At 44.9% G+C, this 26,850-nt stretch overlaps 1 protein-coding gene across 1 annotated transcript; it reads right to left on the reverse strand.

Moving 5' to 3' along the window:
- LOC139163479 (tumor necrosis factor receptor superfamily member 6B-like) lies at positions 1-26,767 on the reverse strand. The gene is made up of 5 exons (XM_070744279.1): positions 26,758-26,767; positions 8,569-8,944; positions 4,429-4,611; positions 2,188-2,199; positions 1-275 (listed from the first exon to the last, which is right to left on the reverse strand). The coding sequence occupies exons 2-5, from the start codon at positions 8,939-8,941 to the stop codon at positions 1-3; spliced, it is 843 nt and encodes a 280-aa protein (XP_070600380.1). The 5' UTR covers positions 8,942-8,944; positions 26,758-26,767.
- Positions 26,768-26,850: the final 83 nt, after the last annotated feature.

Raw genomic sequence — 26,850 nt, forward strand, 5'->3', positions numbered from 1 at the left:
TCAACCCACAGAGAACTTCCTTCGGACATTTTCCAGAATGTGTTTCAACTTCATCACCGTCAGGGCTTCCTCAACCATATTCCATGCGTGCACTTCCCCAATATGATCCTTGAGCTGCAACAGGTATTCATGAAGGTCCCTCTGGAGCTCAAACATGGGCATGTTCGTCTCCACCCCAGGAGGACTGAGCAAACGATACAGACAGCGGAGCCTTTTGCGGGGCTTCAGTCGGAATGCTACAAAGTCAAGGGCTGCCTCGTAACAGTCCTTCGTACCTAGAACGGGTGGGAAACACATATTGAGTAAGAGGTGCTGGGAGAGCCAGTTTGATCTAATGCTTAAGGCACCACCCAGAAAGCAGGAGACGATAAGTTCAAGTCCTGCTTTACGCATGAAAGCTGGCCGGGTGACCTTGGACCGATCATCAGGAGGCACGGAGTTCCAGTCCCGCCTTAGGCGTGAAAGGCCAGCTGGGTGATTTAGAGCCAGTCCCACTTTCTCAGCCCAACCTACCACACAGAGTGGTTGTTGTGGGGATAATAGGAGGAGGAAGGTGTATTGGAGAAGTTCACTACATCAAGTCATTTGTAAAAATAACAATACAGTGGTCCCTCTACTTATGAACTTAATTCGTTCCATGACCAGGTTCTTAAGTAGAAAAGTTTGTAAGAAGAAGCAATTTTTCCCATAGGAATCAATGTAAAAGAAAATAATGTGGGCGATTGGGGAAACCACAGGGAGGGTGGAGGCCCCGTTTCCTCCCAGGAGATTCCTAGAGAGGCCCCACGGAGGCTTCTCCCCACCTTTTCCGGCCCTGTTTCCTCCCAGGAGATTCCCAGAGAGGCCCCACAGAGGCGTCTCCCCACCTTTTCCGGCCCTGTTTCCTCCCAGGAGATTCCCAGAGAGGCCCCACAGAGGCGTCTCCCCACCTTTTCTGGCCCTGTTTCCTCCCAGGAGATTCCCAGAGAGGCCCCACAGAGGCGTCTCCCCACCTTTTCTGGCCCTGTTTCCTCCCAGGAGATTCCCAGAGAGGCCCCACGGAGGCTTCTCCCCACCTTTTCTGGTCCTGTTTCCTCCCAGGAGATTCCCAGAGAGGCCCCACAGAGGCGTCTCCCCACCTTTTCTGGCCCTGTTTCCTCCCAGGAGATTCCCAGAGAGGCCCCACGGAGGCTTCTCCCCACCTTTTCTGGTCCTGTTTCCTCCCAGGAGATTCCCAGAGAGGCCCCACAGAGGCGTCTCCCCACCTTTTCTGGCCCTGTTTCCTCCCAGGAGATTCCCAGAGAGGCCCCACAGAGGCGTCTCCCCACCTTTTCTGGCCCTGTTTCCTCCCAGGAGATTCCCAGAGAGGCCCCACGGAGGCTTCTCCCCACCTTTTCTGGTCCTGTTTCCTCCCAGGAGATTCCCAGAGAGGCCCCACAGAGGCGTCTCCCCACCTTTTCTGGCCCTGTTTCCTCCCAGGAGATTCCCAGAGAGGCCCCACGGAGGCTTCTCCCCACCTTTTCTGGTCCTGTTTCCTCCCAGGAGATTCCCAGAGAGGCCCCACAGAGGCGTCTCCCCACCTTTTCTGGCCCTGTTTCCTCCCAGGAGATTCCCAGAGAGGCCCCACAGAGGCGTCTCCCCACCTTTTCTGGCCCTGTTTCCTCCCAGGAGATTCCCAGAGAGGCCCCACAGAGGCGTCTCCCCACCTTTTCTGGCCCTGTTTCCTCCCAGGAGATTCCCAGAGAGGCCCCACAGAGGCTTCCCCCCACCTTTTCTGGCCCTGTTTCCTCCCAGGAGATTCCCAGAGAGGCCCCACAGAGGCTTCCCCCCACCTTTTCTGGCCCTGTTTCTTCCCAGGAGCTTCCCAGAGAGGCCCCACAGAGGCTTCCCCCCACCTTTTCTGGCCCTGTTTCCTCCCAGGAGATTCCCAGAGAGGCCCCACAGAGGCGTCTCCCCACCTTTTCTGGCCCTGTTTCCTCCCAGGAGCTTCCCAGAGAGGCCCGACAGAGAGTTCTCCCCACTTTTTCCGGCCCTGTTTCCTTCCGGGAGATTCCTAGAGAGGCTCCACAGAGGCTTCTCCCTGCCTTTTCCGGTTACAGTTTTGGAAGCTCAGGTGGGAAGTGGTTCTTGAGAAGAGGCAAAAATTCTTGAACACCCGGTTCTTATCTAGAAAAGTTTGTAAGTAGAGGCGTTCTTAGGTAGAGGCACCACTGCCATTTGCTATATATGCAAATGTTAATTCTCCCACATAGGCTTTCATCGTGTCCCACATGTCTTGGGTCAATTCTTTTGTATTTTCTTTAAAGAAGAAAACCAATTCTTTTTCCATCATTTCTATGTAGGTTTTTTTCTTTTAGAATATTTTTTCCTTCTGATTCCCCTCCCTTTTATTTTAACTGGGTTATGGTCGGCCCATGCATTTGGCAAAATCTCTATTTCTTCTAATTCAGTTATTAAATCTTGACCATGATCTATGAGGGTTCGGAAAAAATGTATATTGCCTTCCTTTGGGATTTAATTTTCCTCAAGCATCACATATATCCAATTCTCTTATCATTTCTGAAAAAGTGCTTGGCAATTGTCGTCCAGTGAAGGGCTACGAAAATCTTTACTACCACACTGTGGGCGTGGCTTATGCAGGACACCCTGCATTGTCTTTCAACATCTTTCAGTGCAAATTGGGTGGGAAGGGAAAATCCATTTTGTGTAAAATAATTTAAGTTTTATTTTAAGAAGATCAGTTGTTCTTAAAACTCTCGCTGTTTTTAGCTTCTGTCTTTAACAAGATAAGAATTTCCTATTTTTCCTTTAAGGAAATAGGTGACTGCCACTTTAGGTTCTGTTTTTAATAAAATAAATTTTTACTGTTTAAGTTTTGTGATAAGGAGATAACCATCTGTTGTTCTTCTGGTAGGGACTGTTTACCCAATTCGTATCTGTTTAGGGCATGTTATAAACCATATAGGGTACCATTCATCTCTAGGAGAAAGGAAACAGGATGTAGACCATATCTAGGCAAGGAATTCTCTGTACCTCTGTAATAGGCTGATACTCACCATGCTAGATTAGCTAGCAAGAATTGGGAAGTCTTGTAATAGTGTATAACCTGCTCTTTAGCTTCTGTGCAAGTATCTCTTCTTATGAAGAGAACCACGCTTTGCAAATCATTTTTGGTATACCCAGAGAGAATAAACATTTCTGTTCTCTTTGTCCAAATGTCTCGTGTGAACTTTTAATTAAAAGTTCAGCGCATAGGTGCTCTGGACTGGAGCTCCATTTTCACTACCCCACTACCTGTTGTGGTTAGCTCTGGCCCAGCTCCTGCCCCAAGGACTGTGGATGTGGGGGAGACATCCACATGCTGCAGGCCTGTTTTGCCCCCAGTGGAATCTGCTGATGAAGGCTCCTCTGACCAAGAAGACATGTGGGGCAGACAGCTCAGAAGGAGATCAATTATCTAGCTCCTCCTTGCATTCGGAACAAGAGTTAATGATACAGCCACGCATGCGGAGAGCGATGCATAGGCAACAACAATTGAGAGATTATTATCAAAGAAAATGAGGCCACCTGTGGTTGGGTGGGGCTGTGGTCATTAGTGAGGCTGCTATAAAGAGCAGCCTGTGGGTTTGGCCATTGTGGAGGATTATCTGATCGTTGTGATTTTTCCCCGCTTTGAAACTAAACCAGAGCAAAGTGTGTTTCACTTTGTGGAAGAAGAAGGACTGTGAATTGCCTCACAGCTGCAAGCTATGTATCACAGAACTGATAAGGGACTTGTACCAATTACCAGTTTGTTTGGAGATGAGTGCTCTTTGCTATACCAAAAGAGGGCTTAGTTTAATTGAATTTTCATTATAAAGAACATTGTTTTGAATTTTCAAACGTGTGTGTGTCTGAAATTTGTACCTGTGAATTTTTGGGAGGAGTCTGCCAGAGAGCCCGACAGAACACTACCCCTCCCCCGGTCTGGGCAGTATCTCACTCCTGCAGGTATCTATATCTATTGTATTATTCTTCATCCACTTTATCATTGTTTCTTTAATTTGCTCAAATTCCAGCTCAATGGACAGCAAATAATTATAAAATTTCTTTATCAAATTCTCATCTGAACCAAATAAAATTTTGTCCATTCAGAATGGCCCCTGACCTCTGAAATATCTCACCAATGGACGTGAGATCCACCCCTATCCTTTTCACCTTCCATTCGAGACCTTCCCTGACAACTTCTGACCACCCAAGTCAACGGGGAGGGGGCAGCCAGATTCACTTGATGACCATGTGATTCACTTAACAACTGCAAGGATGTGCTTAGCCACCATGGCAAATAGGGTTGCACTATTGGGCATGTCTCACTTAAGAACTGCCTACTTAGCAACGAAAACTCTGCTCCCAGTTGTGTTTCTACTTTAAGGACTACCTGTATGTCCCAGGTGTGGGAGGGGGTCTTACCTGAGCCTTTCTTAGGCCTGCAGGAGGTGCAATAGGCATCGTGGAATCTGTTGCCATGCACATTGATCCGAAAGCCTCGTCTGGCGCAATTCCGGTGGGTCTTGCAGGTCTCTTCACTGGAAAAGTTGCTTGAAAAGGTCCCTTCTGGACACCTTTCGCACTCGGTATCTCTTTGTGGGGTGCCTGGAAAAACGGCAGCAGAAGGGAAGGTCTAGCTTTCTTTCCTACCAATCTCTATGGCTGCTGTCTTGCGGGAGTGGGAGGAATTTATCAATCCATGTCAAAACAATAAAATAAAACTTTAAAAGGGGAGAAGCGAAAGGAAGGGAAGGGATGATGAGGGGAAGCGGGGAGAGAAAAGGGAAGGAGAGAGGAGAGGAGTGGGGAGGAAAGGGAAGGAAGAGGAAAGAGGGGAGGAGAGGAGAGAAAAGGGAAGGAAGAGAGGAGAGGAGAAAAAGGGAAGGAAGAGAGGAGAGGAGAAAAAAGGGAAGGAAGAGAAGAGAGGAGAGAAAAGGGAAGGAAGAGAAGAGAGGAGAGAAAAGGGAAGGAAGAGAGGAGAGGAGAAAAAAGGGAAGGAAGAGAGGAGGGTAGAGGAAAGGAGAGAAAAGAGCAGAGGAGAGGAGAGAAAAGGGAAGGAAGAGAGGAGAGGAGAGAAAAGGGAAGGAAGAGAGGAGAGGAGAGAAAAGGGAAGGAAGAGAGGAGAGGAGAGAAAAGGGAAGGAAGAGAAGAGAGGAGAGGAGAGAAAAGGGAAGGAAGAGAGGAGGGTAGAGGAAAGGAAAGGAAAGAGCAGAGGAGTGGAGAGAAAAGGGAAGGAAGAGAAGAGAGGAGAAAAAACAGAAGGAAGAGAGAAGAGGAGAGAAAAGGGAAGGAAGAGAGGAGAGGAGAGAAAAGGGAAGGAAGAGAGGAGAGGAGAGAAAAGGGAAGGAAGAGAGGAGAGGAGAGAAAAGGGAAGGAAGAGAGGAGAGGAGAGAAAAGGGAAGGAAGAGAAGAGAAGAGAGGAGAGAAAAGGGAAGGACGAGAGGAGGGTAGAGGAAAGGAGAGGAAAGAGCAGTGGAGTGGAGAGAAAAGGGAAGGAAGAGAAGAGAGGAGAGAAAAGGGAAGGAAGAGAGGAGGGTAGAGGAAAGGAGAGGAAAGAGCAGAGGAGTGGAGAGAAAAGGGAAGGAAGAGAAGATAGGAGAAAAAACAGAAGGAGGAGAGGAGAGAAAAGGGAAGGAAGAGAGGAGAGGAGAGAAAAGGGAAGGAAGAGAAGAGAGGAGAGAAAAGGGAAGGAAGAGAGGAGGGTAGAGGAAAGGAGAGGAAAGAGCAGAGGAGTGGAGAGAAAGGGGAAGGAAGAGAGGAGGGTAGAGGAAAGGAGAGGAAAGAGCAGAGGAGTGGAGAGAAAAGGGAAGGAAGAGAAGAGAGGAGAGAAAAGGGAAGGAAGAGAGGAGAGAAAAGGGAAGGAAGAGAGGAGGGTAGAGGATACAAGAGGAAGGAGCAGAGGAGTGGAGAGAAAATGGAAGGAAGAGAGGAGGGTAGAGGAAAGGAGAGGAAAGAGCAGAGGAGTGGAGAGAAAGGGGAAGGAAGAGAGGAGAGAAAAGGAAAGGAAGAGAGGAGAGGAGAGAAAAGGGAAGGAAGAGAAGAGAGGAGAGAAAAGGGGAGGAAGAGAAGAGAGGAGAGAAAAGGGAAGGAAGAGAGGAGGGTAGAGGAGAGGAGAGGAAAGAGCAGAGGAGTGGAGGGAAAAGGGAAGGAAGAGAGGAGAGGAGAAAAAATGGAAGGAAGAGAGGAGAGGAGAGAAAAGGGAAGGAAGAGAAGAGAGGAGAGAAAAGGGAAGGAAGAGAGGAGGGTAGAGGAAAGGAGAGGAAAGAGCAGAGGAGTGGAGAGAAAAGGGAAGGAAGAGAGGAGAGGAGAGAAAAGGGAAGGAAGAGAAGAGAGGAGAGAAAAGGGAAGGAAGAGAGGAGGGTATAGGAGAGGAGAGGAAAGAGCAGAGGAGTGGAGGGAAAAGAGAAGGAAGAGAAGAGAGGAGAGAAAAGGGAAGGAAGAGAGGAGGGTAGAGGATACGAGAGGAAAGAGCAGAGGAGTGGAGGGAAAAGGGAAGGAAGAGAATAGAGGAGAGAAAGGGGAAGGAAGAGAGGAGAGAAAAGGGAAGGAAGAGAGGAGGGTAAAGGATACGAGAGGAAAGAGCAGAAGAGTGGAGAGAAAAGGGAAGGAAGAGAAGAAGGGAGGGAGAAAAGGGAAGGAAGAGAGGAGAGAAAAGGGAAGGAAGAGAGGAGGGTAGAGGATACGAGAGGAAGGAGCAGAGGAGTGGAGAGAAAAGGGAAGGAAGAGAAGAAGGGAGGGAGAAAAGGGAAGGAAGAGAGGAGAGAAAAGGGAAGGAAGAGAGGAGGGTAGAGGATACGAGAGGAAGGAGCAGAGGAGTGGAGAGAAAAGGGAAGGAAGAGAGGAGGGTATAGGAAAGGAGAGGAAAGAGCAGATGAGTGGAGAGAAAGGGGAAGGAAGAGAGGAGAGAAAAGGGAAGGAAGAGAGGAGAGGAGAGAAAAGGGAAGGAAGAGAAGAGAGTAGAGAAAAGCGAAGGAAAAGAGGAGGGTAGAGGAGAGGAGAGGAAAGAGCAGAGGAGTGGAGGGAAAAGAGAAGGAAGAGAAGAGAGGAGAGAAAAGGGAAGGAAGAGAGGAGGGTAGAGGATACGAGAAGAAAGAGCAGAAGAGTGGAGAGAAAAGGGAAGGAAGAGAAGAAGGGAGGGAGAAAAGGGAAGGAAGAGAGGAGAGAAAATGGAAGGAAGAGAGGAGGGTAGAGGATACGAGAGGAAGGAGCAGAGGAGTGGAGAGAAAAGGGAAGGAAGAGAGGAGGGTAGAGGAAAGGAGAGGAAAGAGCAGAGGAGTGGAGAGAAAGGGGAAGGAAGAGAGGAGAGAAAAGGGAAGGAAGAGAGGAGGGTGGAGGATACGAGAGGAAAGAGCAGAAGAGTGGAGAGAAAAGGGAAGGAAGAGAAGAAATGAGGGAGAAAAGGGAAGGAAGAGAGGAGAGAAAAAGGAAGGAAGAGAGGAGGGTAGAGGATACGAGAGGAAGGAGCAGAGGAGTGGAGAGAAAAGGGAAGGAAGAGAAGAAGGGAGGGAGAAAAGGGAAGGAAGAGAGGAGAGAAAAGGGAAGGAAGAGAGGAGGGTAGAGGATACGAGAGGAAGGAGCAGAGGAGTGGAGAGAAAAGGGAAGGAAGAGAGGAGGGTAGAAGAGAGGAGAGGAAAGAGCAGAGGAGTGGAGAGAAAAGGGAAGGAAGAGAGGAGAGGGGGGAAAGGGAAGGAAGAGAGGAGGGTAGAAGAGAGGAGAGGAAAGAGCAGAGGAGTGGAGAGAAAAGGAAAGGAAGAGAGGAGGGGAGAGGAAGGGAGAGGAAAGAGCAGAGGAGTTGAGAGAAAAGGGAAGGAAGAGAGGAGGGTAAAACCTTAAAAGGGAAGGAGAAGTGGAAGGAAGGGAAGGGAGAGGAAGGGAAGGGATAAGGAGGGGAAGGGAGGGGAGTGGAGAAAAGGGGAAGGGTGGGGAAAGAGTAGATGGGTGGGGTGGGGTGGAGAAAAAAAGGAAGGTGGAGAGAAGGGGACAGGAGAGGGGAGGAAAGAGGAGATGAGTGGAGTGGAGAAGAGAGTGATAGAAAAAGGAAGGAGGAGTGGGCAGGAAAGAAAAGTGGAGGTGAGAGGGGAAGAAAGGAGACAATAGTGAAGGGGAAGGAAAGAGGAGAGGAGCAGAGAGCAGAGTGAGAGAAAAAGGGAAGGAGGAGTGGAGAGGAAAGAAAAGAGGAGAGGGAAGGGAAGGGGAAAGAAGAGGAGAAAATAGTGAAGGGGAGGGAAAGCGGAGAGGAGTGGAGAGGAAAAAAGGGAAGGAGGGGGGAGAGGGGAGGGGGGAGGGGAGAGGAAAGAGGAGAGGGGAGGAGGAAGGTTGATCAGGAAGAAAGGGAAGGAGGGAGGGAGGAAAGAAAGAAAGAGAGAAAGAAAGACGGGAAGGGAGAAATCATAGATTTTATAATTGTTGTGTTTGAGAAACACCAATTTGAAGGGTCGATCCTTCAGGCTTCCCACCCCTCCAAACTACTCTCAAGAGATGTGTCTGTTCCAGTTCACCCAACCCCCCCCCCACCCCTCACCCCCAAAGAAACCAGTTGCTGTCCGTCTTCCTGGTAGATACCTGGCTCCACCACTCCGCTTCCTGGAGGGCACGTGGAGTCCTTGATGCAAAAGAGCGACTCAGAATGGTAGCCTGGCTTGCACCCGCACACCCTGTTGTGTGTCCCGTTGCACGGCACCACCTCCACTTCCAGCATGTTACAACGGGCGCTGCAGTACAAGCACCTGTCCAGGTAGTTCCAATACTGGGTGAACCGATCCTTTGCACACGGCTCGCACACTGTCTGTTTGTCCTGGGTGCAAGGCATGGTCATGCTTTCCCCTGGGGGGCACTTATAGCACAACAGCGTCTCGTGGATGTCGGGGTCATATCGTTTAAAGGTGGGCCGGGAAACATGGGTCAGGGTACTCCCGAGCAAGACGCTCCAAACCATCCACTAGTGAAGGGGGAGAGGAGGGGAAGGAAGACAAGTTAGCAGAGATTCCCAAACACAGCTAGTCACCAACACAGCTAGAGCCCAAAATTCTCACAGTAAAAACAAAGAGAGTTATTAAATCACTCAAAAACTTCAGAAGAGAAGGATTTAGGGGTAGAGATTTCTGGTCACAAGTACAAAAAATGGATGTAAGTAATATGGCAAATGATTTATGTTGTATCCTTGTAAATAGTTTGGTTCCGTGTGGAAACGCTGTCTGAGCTGGAATCAGGAAGTCGCTCCTGATTGGCTCAGACGCGGCTGCTGTCTCTCTGGCGGGAACCGCAAATGTATAAAAGGAGCGGTTTCTCCCAGGTAGAGCAGACGGTATCCGCTGAATGTCACTTACCTCTGAGCTGAATAAAAGGAACCGTCTTATACCTAGCCCTGTCTCTGGGTTTATTTCACTGGCGACGACGGACGGAAGAACCACGCGTGCAAGATGAACAACCTTCAAATCGGCCGGGCTCCTGAGTTCTTCGATCCGGAGAAATCTTCCTGGGACGCCTACATAGCCAAGTTCGAGATTTTCCTCGAGGCCGCGGGAATAAGGGACGCCGATGCCGAACGAAAACGGGCCATCTTCCTGAACTACTGCGGTCCAGAAATCTTCGATCTCGCCCAGACTCTCACCAAGCCGCTTCCAGCCAAATCCGTCGCTTGGGACGTCCTGCAAACCAAGCTCGTGAGCCATTTCAAGCCAACGAAACCAGCCGTCGTTTTCCGGCATCAATTTTCCAGAATGGCTCAGCTCGAATCGGAATCCATCAATCAATTCACAACGCGACTTCGAACGGTGCTTGCAAAATGCAAGTTTGATAACCCGGAAGCTCGCCTCACCGATGCCTTAATCTTCGGCATGAGAAATACCACGGTCAGGAACAAACTCCTCACCGAAGACGAGCCGTCTCTACAGGCAGTAATCAAGCTGGCACAAACCGCGGAGGTCGCCGACGCTGCTGCCAAAGAGCTGAAGGAACATGACAAACGAGAAGTCATCGCCAAGATCGACTCCACGTTTTCCCGCGCCGAGGCCCCAGACGACCTCAGCCCACCAGCTCTCAACGAGGACAGCTGTTTCCTGCTACAACAGGACCAGCCAAGACAACCCAGATACCCTCGCCCCGTCGCCCCCTGCGCCGGCTACCGAGGAAACCATCCACGCCAACGATGCCCCTTCCGGGACGCCATTTGCCGCCGCTGCAACCGACGTGGCCACATCGCCGAAGCCTGCAGAGCATCTGTGCCTGAGGAAACCTTCTCCATTCCTCGTCCTCAGCGTTTCCAGAATCAAACACCTCAACCGCGCGAAAACCGGTCCTTCCGGTTTTCCGGCCGCAAGAACTACTCAACCGCTAACCGTGACTACTCAAGAGGTAACAATCAATTTTCCGTGAATAACACGGCAACAAAAAATGGGGGCAAGATTGTAATTTCACTACTTTTGAACAACAAGCCATGCTCTATGGAACTTGATACGGGGTCTAAATACACCATTATGCCGTGGGAAAAGCTTATAATGTACATGCCTAGCCTCTCTAAATCTGAGCTATTACAAACCTCATTGGTAATTAGAGATTTTCAAGGGGGAATAATTCCTGTTCTAGGCCAAGTGAATGTACCTATCATGTTTAAGAATGTTAAATGTACCCTGCCTATGATTGTTGTTACAGGGGCTAGACACTCTCTCCTGGGGTTGGCTTGGATGGAACCTTTGGGAATTGAAATTTCTGGTATTTGTACTGTTAACTCTGATAGCATGCCTAACTTTTTACAAGAATTCCCAGAAGTGTTTAGCCCCACCTTGGGATCATATAAAGGGCCCCCTATCTCGTTCTCTATTGACCCCAAGGTCCCGCCTGTCCGGCTCAAACCTCGCAGGATACCCCTTCCGCTCCTCCCCAAACTTGACCTACAGCTGGATAAGCTCATAAGCCAAGGCATTTTAGTTCCTGTAGAGCAGCGGCCATGGGAAACACCCATAGTCACGCCTCTGAAACCAGATGGCTCCTTAAGGGTTTGCGCTGACTATAAATCTACGCTCAACAAAGCCCTCCAACATCACCCTTACCCCATTCCTGTGGTACAACAGCTCCTTCACTCCCTGGGGGAAGGGAAAAGGTTCACAAAAATCGATTTAGCGCAAGCTTACCAGCAACTCCCTGTCGATGAACCGACAGCACGCGCACAGACAATTGTCACCCACAGGGGTGCCTTTAAATGTACCAGATTACAGTTTGGAGTAAGCATAGCCCCAGGGATTTTTCAAAGCATAATGGAACGGTTGTTATCAGGGATTAAAGGGGCCATTCCCTACTTTGATGACATCTTAATTGCAGGGGAAAACCAAGAGCAGCTCAACAAAAGAATAAGGGAAGTACTTCAGAGGCTGCAGGACAAAGGGCTAATAATCAAACCTGACAAATGTGTGTGGGGAACCAACAGTGTAGAATTCCTAGGATATAAAATCGATGGGGAAGGTATCCACCCCACCACTGAAAAATTGAGAGCCATTAGGGAAGCCCCAGAACCACAAAATAAGACAGAATTGCAAGCTTTTTTAGGCCTTCTTAACTTTTACTCCGTCTTTTTAAAACAGAAGGCAACAGCAGCAGAGCCTCTACACCGTTTGCTCCAGAAAGAAACCCCTTGGACATGGGGGAGAACTGAACACGAAGCCTTTGTACAAATAAAACAGTTGCTAACTTCTAAAAGTGTGGTAGTCCAGTATAGTACTTCACTACCCATCAGGCTTACGTGCGATGCTTCCCCATATGGCGTGGGAGGGGTCTTGGCACACGTTTTGCCTAATAATACAGAGGTCCCAATTGCCTTCTTTTCCAGAACTATGACCAATACTGAGAGAAATTACAGCCAACTAGATAAGGAGGTTCTAGCATTAGTGGCTGGGGTGAAGAAATTTCATAATTACCTTTTTGGCAGGAGTTTTGAATTGGTTACCGACCACAAGCCTTTACTAGGCCTCTTAGCCCCCAACAAACCGACTCCCCCATTTATGTCTCCAAGGTTAATCAGATGGGCCCTTTTCCTCTCAGGATATCAGTACGAACTCATTCATAAAGGGGGTAAAAACATCAACCACGCAGATGGTCTCAGTAGGTGCCCCATGGCAGAGTTAGTAGAGGACCCTGCCCCGTCTGCTGATGTCCTAATGATAGAACTCGAAGACAACCCACTAACTACTGCAAGGGAGGTGGCTGCACACACGCAGCAAGACCCAATCCTAAAAAAGGTGGTAAACTGTGTACTTAAGGGGTGGCAGAATGACTCTGTGGAACCTGAATTGTGTGATTTCAAAACCAAAAGACTGGAATTGTCATATGTGAGAGGTTGCCTGTTGTGGGGTGATAGAGTAATCATTCCTGAAAGTCTAAAGATCAAAGTACTCAAAATGTTACATGTGGGCCATCCTGGGATTGTCAGGATGAAGGGCCTAGCTAGGGGGCACTTATGGTGGCCAGGTTTGGATACTGATATTGAAAACTGGGTAGCCAAATGTGACCCATGCCTAACCCCCCCAAAACAACTCCAGCAGAGTGGGAACAACCTGCAGGGCCTTGGTCCAGGGTCCATATTGATTTTGCAGGGCCAGTGGGGTCACAATACTTCTTGATAGTAGTTGATGCATTTTCCAAGTGGGTGGAAATCATAGCAATGAACAATATAACTACGAGTGCCACCATTAAAGTTCTGCGCCGTTTGTTTGCCACCCATGGTTGCCCTGATATATTAGTGTCTGACAATGGACCCCAATTGACAGCCAGGCAATTTGAATTGTTCTTAGATAACTTAGGAATCAGACATGCACTCATCTCACCTTACTCGCCCTGGGCTAATGGTTTGGCAGAACGTTACGTTCGGGTGGCAAAGGAGGCATTGCGCAGGTCAGGCCCTGGAGATGTACAACAGAATTTGGACCAATTTTTGTTAACCCAGCATATTACCCCAAACTCTCACACGCACATAAGCCCTGCTGAGATACTAATGGGGAGGAAACTGAGGTCCCCACTGGATAGGTTACACCCAAGGTTTTGTACCCATAATCCTATGTATGTGAACCCTGAGAGACAAATGTATTTGGGTCAAAGTGTTTTTGTAAAGAATTTTGATGGGGGTGTAAATTGGATGAAAGGGACAATTGTACAACAGACTGCTCCAAAAACATACATTGTAAAATTGGAAGATGGTCGAATGTGGAAGCGGCACATTGACCATATAAGAAAGCGCATGGGAAACTCATCAGAGCGAACCGCTGAAACAGACTCTCCCACTTTAACAGACTGTAACGCGCAACCCAATTTAATGGACACGCAAATGGACTTATCGGGTCAGGAAGGATCCTCCAGCGACGCCGAACCATCGTCATCCTCCGAGGTCGGTGTTGTGCCGGCCAGATCAACCCAGCAGGCCGGAGCCCAAACCAGGCCCCAGCCGCACCGGGGAAGCACAAGCGAACCGAACTCCACCGTCGGCAGCGAGGACTCAATTGAACTGCGCAGGTCGGAGCGAGCCTCACGAAGACCCAGCAGATTGAAGGACTTCATCACGTGGCTGTCGTGATTGATGTATCCTGACTAAGGAGGGAGGGGTGTTGTATCCTTGTAAATAGTTTGGTTCCGTGTGGAAACGCTGTCTGAGCTGGAATCAGGAAGTCGCTCCTGATTGGCTCAGACGCGGCTGCTCTCTCTCTGGCGGGAACCGCAAATGTATAAAAGGAGCGGTTTCTCCCAGGTAGAGCAGACGGTATCCGCTGAATGTCACTTACCTCTGAGCTGAATAAAAGGAACCATCTTACACCTAGCCCTGTCTCTGGGTTTATTTCAATTTAGCTTTACTAGATAAGTGGTCAAAGTAATGGAAACTGCAGTTTAATGTTTCCAAATGTAAAATAATGCACTTGGGGAAAAGGAATCATCACTCTGAATATTGTATTGGTAGTTCTGTGTTAGCAAAAACTTCAGAAGAGAAGGATTTAGGGGTCATGATTTCTGACAGTCTCCAAATGGGTGAACAGTGCGGTCAGGCAGTAGGGAAAGCAAGTAGAATGCTTGGCTGCATAGCTAGAGGTATAACAAGCAGGAAGAGGGAGATTGTGATCCCGCTGTATAGAGCACTGGTGAGACCACGTTTGGAATACTGTGCTCAGTTCTGGAGACCTCACCTACAAAAAGGATATTGATAAAGTTAAACGGGTCCAAAGATGGGCTACAAAAATGGTGGAATGTCTTAAGCATTAAACTTATCAGGAAAGACTTCATGAACTCATGTATAGTCTGGAGGACAGAAGGGAAAGGGGGGATATGATCAAAACATTGAGCCGCCCCGAGCCCTCGGAGAGGAGCGGCATACAAATCCAATAAATTATTGTTGTTGCTGTTGTTATTGTTGTTGTTTGTTGTTGTTCTGTTGTTGTTGCTGCTGTTATTGCTATTGTTGTTTGTTGTTATTATTGTTGTTATTGTTATATATGTTAAAGGATTAAATAAGGTTCAGGAGGGAAATGTTTTTAATACGAAAGTTAACACAAGAACAAGGGGGCACAATCTGAGGTTAGTTGGTGGAAAGATCAGAAGCAACATGGGAAAATACTATTTTACTGAAAGAATAGTAGATCCTTGGAACAAACTTCCAGCTGACGTGGTTGGTAAATCCACAGTAACTGAATTTAAACATGCCTGGGATAAACATATCCAACCTAAGGAAATAGTATAACTAGATGGCAGACTAGATGGACCATGAGGTCTTTTGTATAACAGGAAGTGCCCGAATGTTTGGCGTTTCAAGAGGTCATGTCTCAAAAGTAATGACTGCTTTTGAAAGAGTAGGGAAAACGTCCTCAGCCAAGCACAGGTCTGGTCGAAAGTCGAAGTTGTCTGAAAGAGACCGTTGGACTCTAAAGCAAATTGTTAGAGCAAACCACAACTCCTAAAATCACTGCAGAGCTCAATAGACACGTACAGAACCCAGTTTCCACAAAAACTGTTCGAAGGGAGCTTCACAAATCTGGATTCCATGGAAGAGCTGCAATGAGAAAACCTCTACTCTCAAAGACAAATGTTTCAAAGTGTTTAGAGTGGTGTAGAAACCACAATAAATGGTCCCTCGGGCAGTGGCAAAATGTGATTTTCTCTGACAAATCATCGTTTACCCTTTTTCCGACCTCTGGCGGTGTTTATGTCTGGAGACAGCCAAAAGAATCATTTCATCCAGACTGCCTTCTCCCAACCATCAAACATGACGGGGGTTCAGTGATGATTTGGGGTGCTATTTCTTGGAAATCCGCCGGGCCAATGATTTCCCTTCATGGAAGAATTAAGAGCCATCACTATTTAGGAATTTTGGCTGACCAAATTCATCCTATGGTTCAAGAACTGTTTCCAGAGGGGGATGCCATCTTTCAAGATGATAATGCACCAATCCATAGAGCAAGAATTGTTAAAGAACGGCACGAGGAACATTCTAATGAAGTTCAGCATCTCATCTGGCCACCACAGTCACCAGACCTCAACATTATTGAGCATTTATGGTCGATTTTAGAGATTCAGGTAAGAAGTCGATTTCCACCACCGTTGTCTCTAAAAGGACTGGAGGGTGCTTTAACTGAAGAATGGGCTAAAATTCCTTTGGAAACAATTCACAATTTGTATGAATCAATACCTCGGAGAATTGAGGCTGTATTTGCCGCAAAAGGTGGACCTTTTGTCCTGGTATCCTTCTGCGCTGGCTGGATTGGTTGGGAGTGGGGGGCACTGCCCTTCAGTGGTTCTCCTCCTACCTCTCTGGTCGGTCACAGTCTGTGTTAGTGCGGGGTCAGAGGTCAACCTCTAGGTCTCTCCCCTGTGGGGTGCCTCAGGAGTGGGTCCTCTCCCCACTGCTATTTAATATCTACATGAAACCGCTGGGTGAGATCATCCAGAGGCATGGGGTGAGGTATCATCAGTACACCGGTGATACCGAGCTGTACGTCTCCATCCCATGTCCAATCAACGAAGCAGTGGAAGTGATGTGCTGGTGCCTGGAGGCTGTTAGGGTCCGGATGGGTGTCAACAGACTGAGACTCAACCCTGTTAAGATGGAGTGGCTGTGGGTTTTGCCTCCAAAGGACAATTCCATCTGTCCGTCCGTCACCCTGGGTGGGGAAATTACTGACCCCCTCAGAGAGGGTCCGCAACTTGGGCGTCCTCCTCGATCCACAGCTGACATTAGAGAACCATCTTTCAGCTGTGGCGAGGGGCGCTTTTGCCTAGGTTCGCCTGGTGCACCAGTTGCGGTCCTATTTGGACTAGAAGTCACTGCTCACAGTCACTCATGCCCTCATCACCTCGAGATTCGACTACTGTAATGCTCTCTACATGAGGCTACCCCTGAAGAGTGTTCGGAAACTTCAGATCATGCAAAATGCAGCTGCGAGAGCAATCATGGGCTTCCCTAGGTATGCCCATGTTACACTAACTCTCCACAGTCTGCATTGGTTGCTGATCAGTTTCCAATCACAATTCAAAGTGTTGGTTATGACCTATAAAGCCCTTCATGGCACAAATCCCAGTCACCGGTTAGGTCCCACAGAGTTGGCCTTCTCCGGGTCCCGTCAACTAAACAATTTCATCTGGTGGGACCCAGGGGAAGAGCCTTCTCTGTGGCGGCCCCGACCCTCTGGAACCAACTCCCCCCAGAGATTAGAATTGCCCCCACCTTCCTTGTAAACTTCTTAAAACTCACCTTTACCGCCAGGCATGGGGGAATTGAGACATCTCCCCCGGGCCTATACAGTTTATGCATGGTATGGTTGTGTGTATGTTTTGCTTTTTAATAAGGGTTTTTTTTAGTGACTTTTAATTATTAGATTTGTTTTACATTGTTTTTATTATTGTTGTGAGCCACCCCGAGTCTACAGAGAGGGGCGACATACAAATATAAATATAAATATAAATATAAATATAAATATAAATATAAATATAAATATAAATATAAATATAAATATAAATATAAATATAAATATAAATATAAATATAAATATAAATATAAATATAAATATAAATATAAATATAAATATAAATATAAATATAAATATAAATATAAATATAAATATAAATATAAATATAAAAATAAAAAATATAAATATAAATATAAATATAAATATAAATATAAATATAAATATAAATATAAATATAAATATAAATATAAATATAAATATAAATATAAATATAAATATAAATATAAATATAAATATAAATATAAATATAAATATAAATATAAATATAAATATAAATATAAATATAAATATAAATATTAATAATAATAATAATAATAATAATAATAATAGGTATTTTGATGATTTTTCAAGGTGTTTCCGTTTTTATGTCCACCCCCTGTATTTTGCTCTTTACCTTCAGTATCTAGTAATAAAGATTCTGCAAAAAAAACCCAAAACCACTCAGCTCAAAGAGCACCAGGGACCTCACAGCTCAAGTATAAATATTGCCTTCTATTCCTACAAGGTTGCACGTTGCCCTCACTTCCACGATTTCAAGATAAACTTCCACTGAACATGCCTGCTCAAAATAAAGGACTTGATGGACCATGAGGTCTTTTTCTGCCGTCAATCTTCTATGTTTCTCTTTTTCAATGCCATGTAGGGCTTTATAGGTCAAAATCAACACTTTGAATTGCGTTCGGAAACCGATCAGCAACCAATGCCGCTCGCGGAGTGTTGGAGAGACGTGGGTATACCTCAGAAGGCTGCTTCTCTCCTTGATTAGTTTCCACCTATTGCTTCTTGGCCTGTCTTCATAGAATGACAGAGTTGGAAGGGACCTTGGAGGTCTTCTAGTCCAACCCCTGCTTAGGCAGGGAACCCTACACCACTTCAGACAGAGGGTTATTCAACATCTTCCATTGTTGGAGCATTCACAACTTCTGCAGAATAAAAGCTTTGGAGAGTAGCTTGACCTTAGACTGTCCACGGCTGACCTCTCCAGATTCCTAAGAGGTCAGTAAGGGGCATGCATAAGTGCATTAGAGTGCCTTCCGACCCCTGTCCTATTGTCTCTCCTACATCCCATATATCTTCTATCCCTATATCTTTCTTCTATTCTCTCATTGATTATTTTATCCTATACTCTCTCTTCTATTTTTTCTCTAATTCTATTTCCTCGAAGGTGTCCTCTATTACCTTCATTGTGTATTATTGTGTATTGGACAAAATAAATAAATAAAAATAAATCAATAGTTCTGGGTTCTAAAACCCTTTATTACCGGTTTGGTGCATGCAAAGTTTCTGAGAAGCCTCCTGCCACTGCTGCTACAGGTACTTAGAACCAGGCTGAACCAGGAGCAACTACTATTGCTTGCCCCCACTCCTCCTTGTGGCAGACCCTCAAATACTAGGAGACTGCTAGTCATGTCACACCAGGGTCCTTCTTTTCATTAGACAGGCCCTACCCAAATCCAACAACAGTTCTTCAGATGGTTTTGACTCTGGGTCTTTAATCATCATAATTGCTTCCAAAGTTTAAACATTTTTTAGGCAGCCTGGTGACCAAAACTGGATGAGCTATTTGCCCATAATAAGGATTTAAAAAGCGGTACTAAGACTTGGTGTCATTCGGTTTTCCATGACTTGAAACAATGACTTGAAACCCCCAACACTTTCCCTTAAGACTATCCATGGTTGACCTCACCAAGTTCCTAAGAGGTCAGTAAGGGGCGTACATAAGTGCACCAGAGTGCCCTCCGTCCCCTGTCCTATTGTCTCTCCTATATCTCCTATATCTTCTCTTCTATCCCTATATCTTTTTCTGCTATTCTCTCATAGTTATATTTCACTCCTTTATTTTCTCCTCTATTCCCCCTTTAATACATTCTACCTGATTATGTCCTCTATAACCCTCATTGTGTATTATTGTGTATTAGACAAAACAAGTAAACAAACAAATAGGAAGGATCAGCAATTCAGACATTTTACACCCAATTAGTTTTTTGTTGACTCCTTGGTGGGTGGAGAACAGTAGGGTGGAAATGCTACGGACTTTTAAGAAGCCCCAAGATTGGCTTTGGATGGGTCATCATGGTATTCTTTGTTATTGGGTCCTACGAGTGGTGGAATACGTCTGGAGTCATTGAGTTTCTTGTTTATTTATTTATTATTTATTTATTGTTTAGATTTGTATGCCGCCCCTCTCCGTAGACTCGGGGCGGCTCACAGCAAGATACAGCAAATCATGACAAATCCAAATAAATTTAAAATATTTAAAAATATTTAAAAAGAACCCCATTTATTAACAAACACACACACAAACATACCATGCATAAATTGTACATGCCCCGGGGAGGTGTTTCAGTTCCCCCATGCCTGACGGCAAAGGTGGGTTTTAAGGAGCTTACGGAAGGCAGGGAGAGTAGGGGCAGTTCTAATCTCTGGGGGGAGTTGGTCCCAGAGAGTCGGGGCCGCCACAGAGAAGGCTCTTCCCCTGGGGCCCGCCAACCGACATTGTTTAGTCGATGGGACCCGGAGAAGGCCAACTCTGTGGGACCTAATCGGTCGCTGGGATTCGTGCGGCAGAAGGCGGTCTCGGAGATATTCTGGTCCAGTGCCATGAAGGGCTTTAAAGGTCATAACCAACACTTTGAATTGTGACCGGAAATTGATCGGCAGCCAATGCAGACTGTGGAGTGATGGCGAAACATGGGCATACCTAGATAAGCCCATGACTGCTCTCGCAGCTGCATTCTGCACGATCTGAAGTTTCCGAACACTTTTCAAAGGTAGCCCCATGTAGAGAGCATTACAGTAGTCAAACCTCGAGGTGATGAGGGCATGAGTGACTGTGAGCAATGAGCCCCGGTCCAGATAGGGCCGCAACTGGTGCACCAGGCGAACCTGGGCAAACGCCCCCCTCGCCACAGCTGAAAGATGGTTCTCTAATGTAAGCTGTGGATCGAGGAGGACGCCCAAGTTGCAGACCCTCTCCGACGGGGTCAATAATTCCCCCCCCCCAGGGTAATGGACGGACAGATGGAGTTGTCCTTGGGAGGCAAAACCCACAGCCACTCCGTCTTATCCGGGTTGAGTTTGAGTCTGTTGACACCCATCCATGTTGACGAAGTTATAGAACGCTCGGTTAGACTTGGTGCGAAGGAGGCTTTCCTCTTGTTTGCTGTGATAGTTGAGGCATTCTGCTTTTATTCGTTGGCATAAGCTTTTGTAGCGGACTTTAAAGTTGGTTACTGGGCTTTTTTTGTTTCTACGCCAGAGGGATCTTTTTTTGGTTTGTAGTTTCTTTATCGAGACAGGTATGTTATTTTTTCGTTTACCTCTGGAAGAAGTGAGTGGCACATGTAGTTCTATAAGCCTTTTGATTTGGAGTAAGAACATATTGTAGAGATCATCAGTGGTGATGCAGTTAGAGAACAAGGATTGCCAATTAAGGATTGAGAGATTGGCATCTATGAGATCATAGTTGGCTTTCCTAAAATTGTACTTAGGAGCCACGTTATTCTAGTGTTTAGATGATGTAGGTTGAGGTTGAAGTTGATCGTACTGTGGTCGCTGTTGGAGAAGGGTTCTTTTGTGTGCAGTCCATAGATAGCACTTTTGCTGTTGCAAAATATGAGGTCGAGACAGTTGTTGAGTCTGGTGTTGTTTGATACTAATTGTTCCAGTCCTAGGCTGGTAACGGCGTTATAGATGGTGGTATGTATAGGTTCAGTGGAGCATTCATTTAGTGACCAGTTGATGTGTGGTAGGTTGAGGTCACCAAGGAAGATAATGGGATGGGGGCAGGAGGTTGCCCAAGTTAGGAGGGAGGTTAGTTTAGTTGCATGGGTAATGTCGTAGTTTGGAGCTCTGTAGCACAGTAGGAAATGGAGTGTAGTGTTGAGGGAAATGTCACAAACTAGGCTTTCAGGGAGGATAAGATCATGTGCAACTTGAATGTTTTTTAGTTTGAATGAGCTTTTGTAGAATATGGCTACACCGCCCCCTCTGCGGGATTCACGGTCAGACCGGAAGACCAGGTAGTTACTTTCTGTGATGCAGGAGTCAGGATAGGAAGGATTCAGCCATGTTTCACAAACAAAGATTAAGTCAAATAAGTTGGTGTCAAGTAGGATGAGGAATTCAGACAACTTGTTGATAATACTTCTTGCATGGATTAGTTTACATTTGAGATTGAGTTTGTGCTCAGGGGTGAGATTGGATTGAGTTGAGTTGAAATTGGATTGAAATGAGGTAGTAAGAGGCGCGCTATCCTATTCGTTGCTTGAAGTGCTGGAGGGGGGTCTGTTTGTAGATGAGGGATGGTGGGTGGAAAAGTGTGGGATGGTTGAGGAGGGACAGTGGGTTTGGAGATGAAGGGAGGGTTATGAGTTTTGGTCCTGATGCAATCAGAGCGGTAGTCAATGTAGAGGTTAGTTTTACCTTGGTCACAACGTCTCCGGAGTTCGGCTTGTAGTTCCCGAGAGCGGATGTGTTGGAGTAGTGTTAGATCTGGTCTGGATCTGAGTTTGTTGTATTTTGCGTTATTTCTGGCGATGGAATTCATAGTCTTAATGAACTGTTGTTTGGTCGTTTCATTTTTGCAGACTATTCTGCACAACCGGGGAGCCATTGATCCATCACTGTACTTTAGTTGGAAGGGACTTTGGAGGTCTTCTAGTCCAACCCCCTGCTCAAGCAAGAAACACCATATTATCTCAGATGGGTGGCTCTCTAGGCCATTAACAGAATTGACTGGGGACCTATTACCATATTTGGTGGACTTGCCCAATAATCAAAAACCTTTGGATTAAAATACAAAAATGGATAATAGAAATGCTACAAATTAAGGTAAACAGAAGACCCGAAACGTTCCTCCTTGGGATTATAGACCAAAAAATAGATAAAAATAAATATTATTTATTAATACATATATTGACTGCAACTAGGATGGCAATAGCCCAATATTGGAAACAACCAAAACCTCCTGACTATGCTTCGATATTAAAAAAAAATATTAGATTGTGCAGAATCGGATGCATTAACTCTCAAATTAAAAAACAAGGAAGACTCCGACTACTATAAAACTTGGAAGTACTTTTATGATTGGTTTAAGAGAAGAAACGAAAACTCAAATTAAAATACAACAATAGCAATACCTTTTTTCCCTTTTTTGATACAACAAATTACAAAGGATTTATATACAGTAACTTTTAGGAAAAATTTGTATGAAATTAAATTAATTAAATAAGAATATATGAAGGCGGCTAAGAAAATAAAATTAATAAAAAATATGTGGATAACCAAAAGGAAAAAATAGTGGATACCGATTGTATACTTCACTAGAAGATAATTTGAAATTAGAAGATGACTTATAACTTTCCTCCTCATAAAAGAATTTAAATTTAAAAGAATTTAAAGAATTTAAACCAAACCATCAAGTACAGTTAGTAGAAATAAAAAGAGGACACATTTTCTTGTGGGTGATTCGACCGTTAGAGGTGTTGATTTGGGACAGAGCAAGGATGTGGTTAAGGTGCTGAGGTGTCTCCCAGGGGCCACTGCCAGCAGGGACAGGAGGCGGATTACAAACATTGTTAAGACTGTGAGTAAAGGTAATAATGTTGATGTGGTGGTGCATCTTGGCACAAATGATTTGTCCCAGAGAAATGTTAATGTAGTAAAAAGAGATTTTCAATGTCTAAGTGTGGAGCTGGGTAAAATAACTGATTCAGTGACTTTCTCAGAGGTGTTACCGGTTTGTGGCCAAGAGGATAAAACAACGTGTATCAGAGAGTTTAATGTGTGGTTAAGGCAGTGGTGTAAAGCTGAAGGTTTTGGCTATGTAAGTCATGATGTCAGTAGGTGGTCTAATAGGGAGTTGTTTAAGAGGGATGGTTTGCATCCATCATACAGAGGTACCCAGGTGCTCGGTGAGGAATTCAGAACTTTTTTGGACAGGCATTTAAACTAGGTAAAGGGGACAGAGATGTAACTGATGTGGGTGATTTCTGTCCCCGACCAATGAGGATAAAGCAGTTTTTGGAAGCTTATGAAAAGGGAGCTGCAAATAATATAGATGTAGTTGTTGATGATAAGGGGCAAACTAATAACGAAAATAATGTTCTTCGGGTAATGTGCACAAATGCTCGAAGCTTGAGCAACAAGCTCTGTGAATTAATGGCCATAATATCTAGAGATAATTTGGACCTGGTTGCCATAACTGAGACATGGTTTAAGGATTCTAATGAATGGGAAATATCCATACCAGGATATACACTGTATAGGAAGGATAGAATAGAGAGAAGGGGAGGTGGAGTAGCCATTTATATTAAAGAAAGTCTAAAAACAACACTAATTCAAAATACGTGTCAAGATCTAGAGACTCTCTGGATTTGCATGCAAAATAAAGAAGGTTCTGTCATTAGAATTGGGGTGATCTATAGGCCTCCAGGGCAATCCGAGGAATATGACAACAAGATGGTGGATGAAATTACCCAAATGGCAGTAAAGGGAGATATTGTGGTTATGGGTGATTTCAACATGCCTGATGTTGACTGGAATATCCCCAGTGCCCTTACATGCAAAAGTAAGAATATAGTAGAGGCCTTTACAGGAGCAGCTCTGGCACAGCTGGTTAAGACACCAACTAGAGGGGAGAATATTCTAGATTTAGTTTTTACGAATGGGAATTGGGTTTCAGATGTCAGGGTGGGAGAAAATTTAGGTTGCAGTGACCATCTATGTTTGTGGTTTGATGTAAAAACTCATTGTGAGCAATCCTATAATGCAACAAAAAGTATTGGATTTCAGAAAAACAAATTTTAATGCAATGGGAGAATATTTAGATAATGAATTAAAGGGGAGGGATAAAATGGCAGGAGCGAGCATCCAGTGGACTGTATTAAAAAAGGCCATCTTAAAAGCCACTGGACTGTATGTAAGACAAATAACTAAAGGTAAAAGGAAGAAGAAACCGCTATGGTTTAGCAATGATGTAAGGGCTATAGTCAATGAAAAAAAGGCTGCCTATAGGAGGTATAAAGAGTCTGGAAGTATAGCTGATAGGGAGGTATATAAAATGAGACAGAAGGAGGCGAAACAGATAATATATGCTGCTAAAGCCTCAAAAGAGGAAGAAATTGCCAAATCTGTAAAGAAGGGGGATAAAACCTTCTTCAGATATATTAATGATAAGAAGAAGAAAAACTGCGGCATCACGAAGCTTAGTACCGGGAATAATACATGCATTAATGGGAATAAGGAGATCGCTGACCATTTCAATAGCTACTTCTGTTCAGTTTTCTCAAAAGACACCTTACAAAATAATACTATAGAGGGATATAGCATTGCTTCCAGCTGTACGGATTCAGCTCCAGTGATCTTAGAAGCCGATGTCTTAGAAGAACTTGAACGATTAAAGATAAATAAGGCAATGGGTCCAGATGGCATCCACCCCAGAGTTCTTAAAGAACTCAGATCTGTCATTGCTACCCCCCTGACTGATTTGTTTAACCAATCCTTGTTAACAGGAGAAGTTCCTGAGGATTGGAGAATGGCCAGTGTTGTGCCTATTCACAAGAAGGGCAGTAGAGAAGAAGCTGGTAACTACAGGCCAGTTAGCTTGACATCAGTTGTAGTTAAAATGATGGAGACTCTACTCAAAAAGAGGATAAATCAGCACCTAAAAAACAATAACTTATTAGACCCAAATCAGCATGGCTTTACTGAAGGCAAATCATGTCAGACTAATCTCATTGATTTCTTTGACTATGTCACAAAGGTGTTGGATGAAGGTGGTGCCGTGGATATTGCCTACCTGGACTTCAGCAAAGCCTTTGATACGGTTCCACATAAAGAGCTGATAGATAAATTAGTGAAGATTGGACTTAATCCCTGGATAGTTCAATGGATTTGCAGCTGGCTGAAGCGTAGACATCAGAGAGTTATTGTTAATGGCGAGTATTCTGAGCAGAGTCAGGTTACAAGCGGTGTGCCACAAGGATCTGTTCTGGGTCCTATTCTTTTTAATATATTTGTGAGTGACATAGGGGAAGGTTTGGTAGGGAAGGTTTGCCTATTTGCCGATGACTCTAAAGTGTGCAATAGGGTTGATATTCCTGGAGGCGTCTGTAATATGGTAAATGATTTAGCTTTACTAGATAAATGGTCTAAGCAATGGAAACTACAGTTTAATGTTTCCAAATGTAAAATAATGCACTTGGGGAAAAGGAATCCTCAATCTGAGTATTGTATTGGCAGTTCAGTGTTGGCAAATACTTCAAAAGAAAAGGATTTAGGGGTAGTGATTTCTGACAGTCTCAAAATGGGTGAACAGTGCAGTCAGGCGGTAGGGAAAGCAAGTAGGATGCTTGGCTGCATAGCTAGAGGTATAACAAGCAGGAAGAGGGAGATTATGATCCCACTATATAGAATGATGGTGAGACCACATTTGGAATACTGTGTTCAGTTCTGGAGACCTCACCTACAAAAAGATATAGACAAAATTGAACGGGTCCAAAGACGGGCTACAAGAATGGTGGAAGGTCTTAAGCATAAAACGTATCAGGAAAGACTTAATGAACTCAATCTGTATAGTCTGGAGGACAGAAGGAAAAGGGGGGACATGATCGAAACATTTAAATATATTAAAGGGTTAAATAAGGTCCAGGAGGGAAGTGTTTTTAATAGGAAAGTGAACACAAGAACAAGGGGACACAATCTGAAGTTAGTTGGGGGAAAGATCAAAAGCAACATGAGAAAATATTATTTTACTGAAAGAGTAGTAGATCCTTGGAACAAACTTCCAGCAGATGTGGTAGATAAATCCACAGTAACTGAATTTAAACATGCCTGGGATAAACATATATCCATCCTAAGATAAAATACAGAAAATAGTATAAGGGCAGACTAGATGGACCATGAGGTCTTTTTCTGCCGTCAGACTTCTATGTTTCTATGTTTCTATGTTTCTATATATTATGTTGTTTCTTGATTGTTATAGTTATTATTGTTTAGTGTACTTAAATAAGTAATTAACTATATTACTATGATTATTTTTGTTTGTATGTGTCAGTTTTGTCTTGTTTTGATTTATGGATTTGATTATCTATCTTATATTTTTGTAAATGTGTATATATGTATTTTAAACCAATAAAATTTATTTTAAAAAAGAAAGAAAGGGTCCTTGTAGGTCATCTAGTCCAACCCCCCCATCCCCAAAGCCGGAGTCCCTACACCATTTCTGATAGAAGACAGTCCAGTCTCTTCTTGAAAGCCTCCAGTAATGAAACTCCCACAATTTCCAAAGGCAACTTCTGTTCCATTGATTGATTGTTCTCACTGTCAGAAAATTTCTCTTTATTTCCAGGTTGAATCTCTCCTTGTTCCATATCCCTCCATTATTCCTTGTCTGGCTTTGGAAAACAGCTGGACCCCCTCTTCTCTGTTTGTGGGAGTTTTCTTGCTGGTTCCTTAATTCCTTACTTGGGATCTAGTTTCCTATTTACCTTAAGTATCTAATCAAATAATGAAACATCTGCAAAGAAAAATCCCACTCAGCTCAAAGAACAACAGGGACCTCACAGTTCAACTGTAAACATTGTCTTCTATTCCTATAACGCTGCGTGTTGCCCTCACTCCCACGATTTCAAGATAAGTTTCCACGGAATATGCCTGCTCAATTTAGCTACAACCGCACATGGTATACCAGATGTCACATTACACTAAACATCTGCTCATTCGTTCTGCATTGGAAATATTTTGTTACATTTATTACCTGGCACAGATTTAGCATTTTCTTGAAAAGTTAGTCAAATCGATTCACTTTCCAGAAATTCTAGGTGCTTTGTAGTTGTGCAACCTCTTCCCC

Source organism: Erythrolamprus reginae, chromosome 3 (genome assembly GCF_031021105.1).
Source record: "Erythrolamprus reginae isolate rEryReg1 chromosome 3, rEryReg1.hap1, whole genome shotgun sequence".
NCBI classification, from domain to species: domain Eukaryota; kingdom Metazoa; phylum Chordata; class Lepidosauria; order Squamata; family Dipsadidae; genus Erythrolamprus; species Erythrolamprus reginae.

What these genes read in the sequence shown, in the direction of transcription:
- LOC139163479 (XM_070744279.1), bottom strand. Translation starts at nt 8,941, where the DNA reads ATGGTTTGGAGCGTCTTGCTCGGGAGTACCCTGACCCATGTTTCCCGG. An exon ending in AAGCGGAGTGGTGGAGCCAG is followed by an intron (nt 4,612 to 8,568) that starts GTATCTACCAGG and finishes CCGTTTTTCCAG; the next exon opens with GCACCCCACAAAGAGATACC.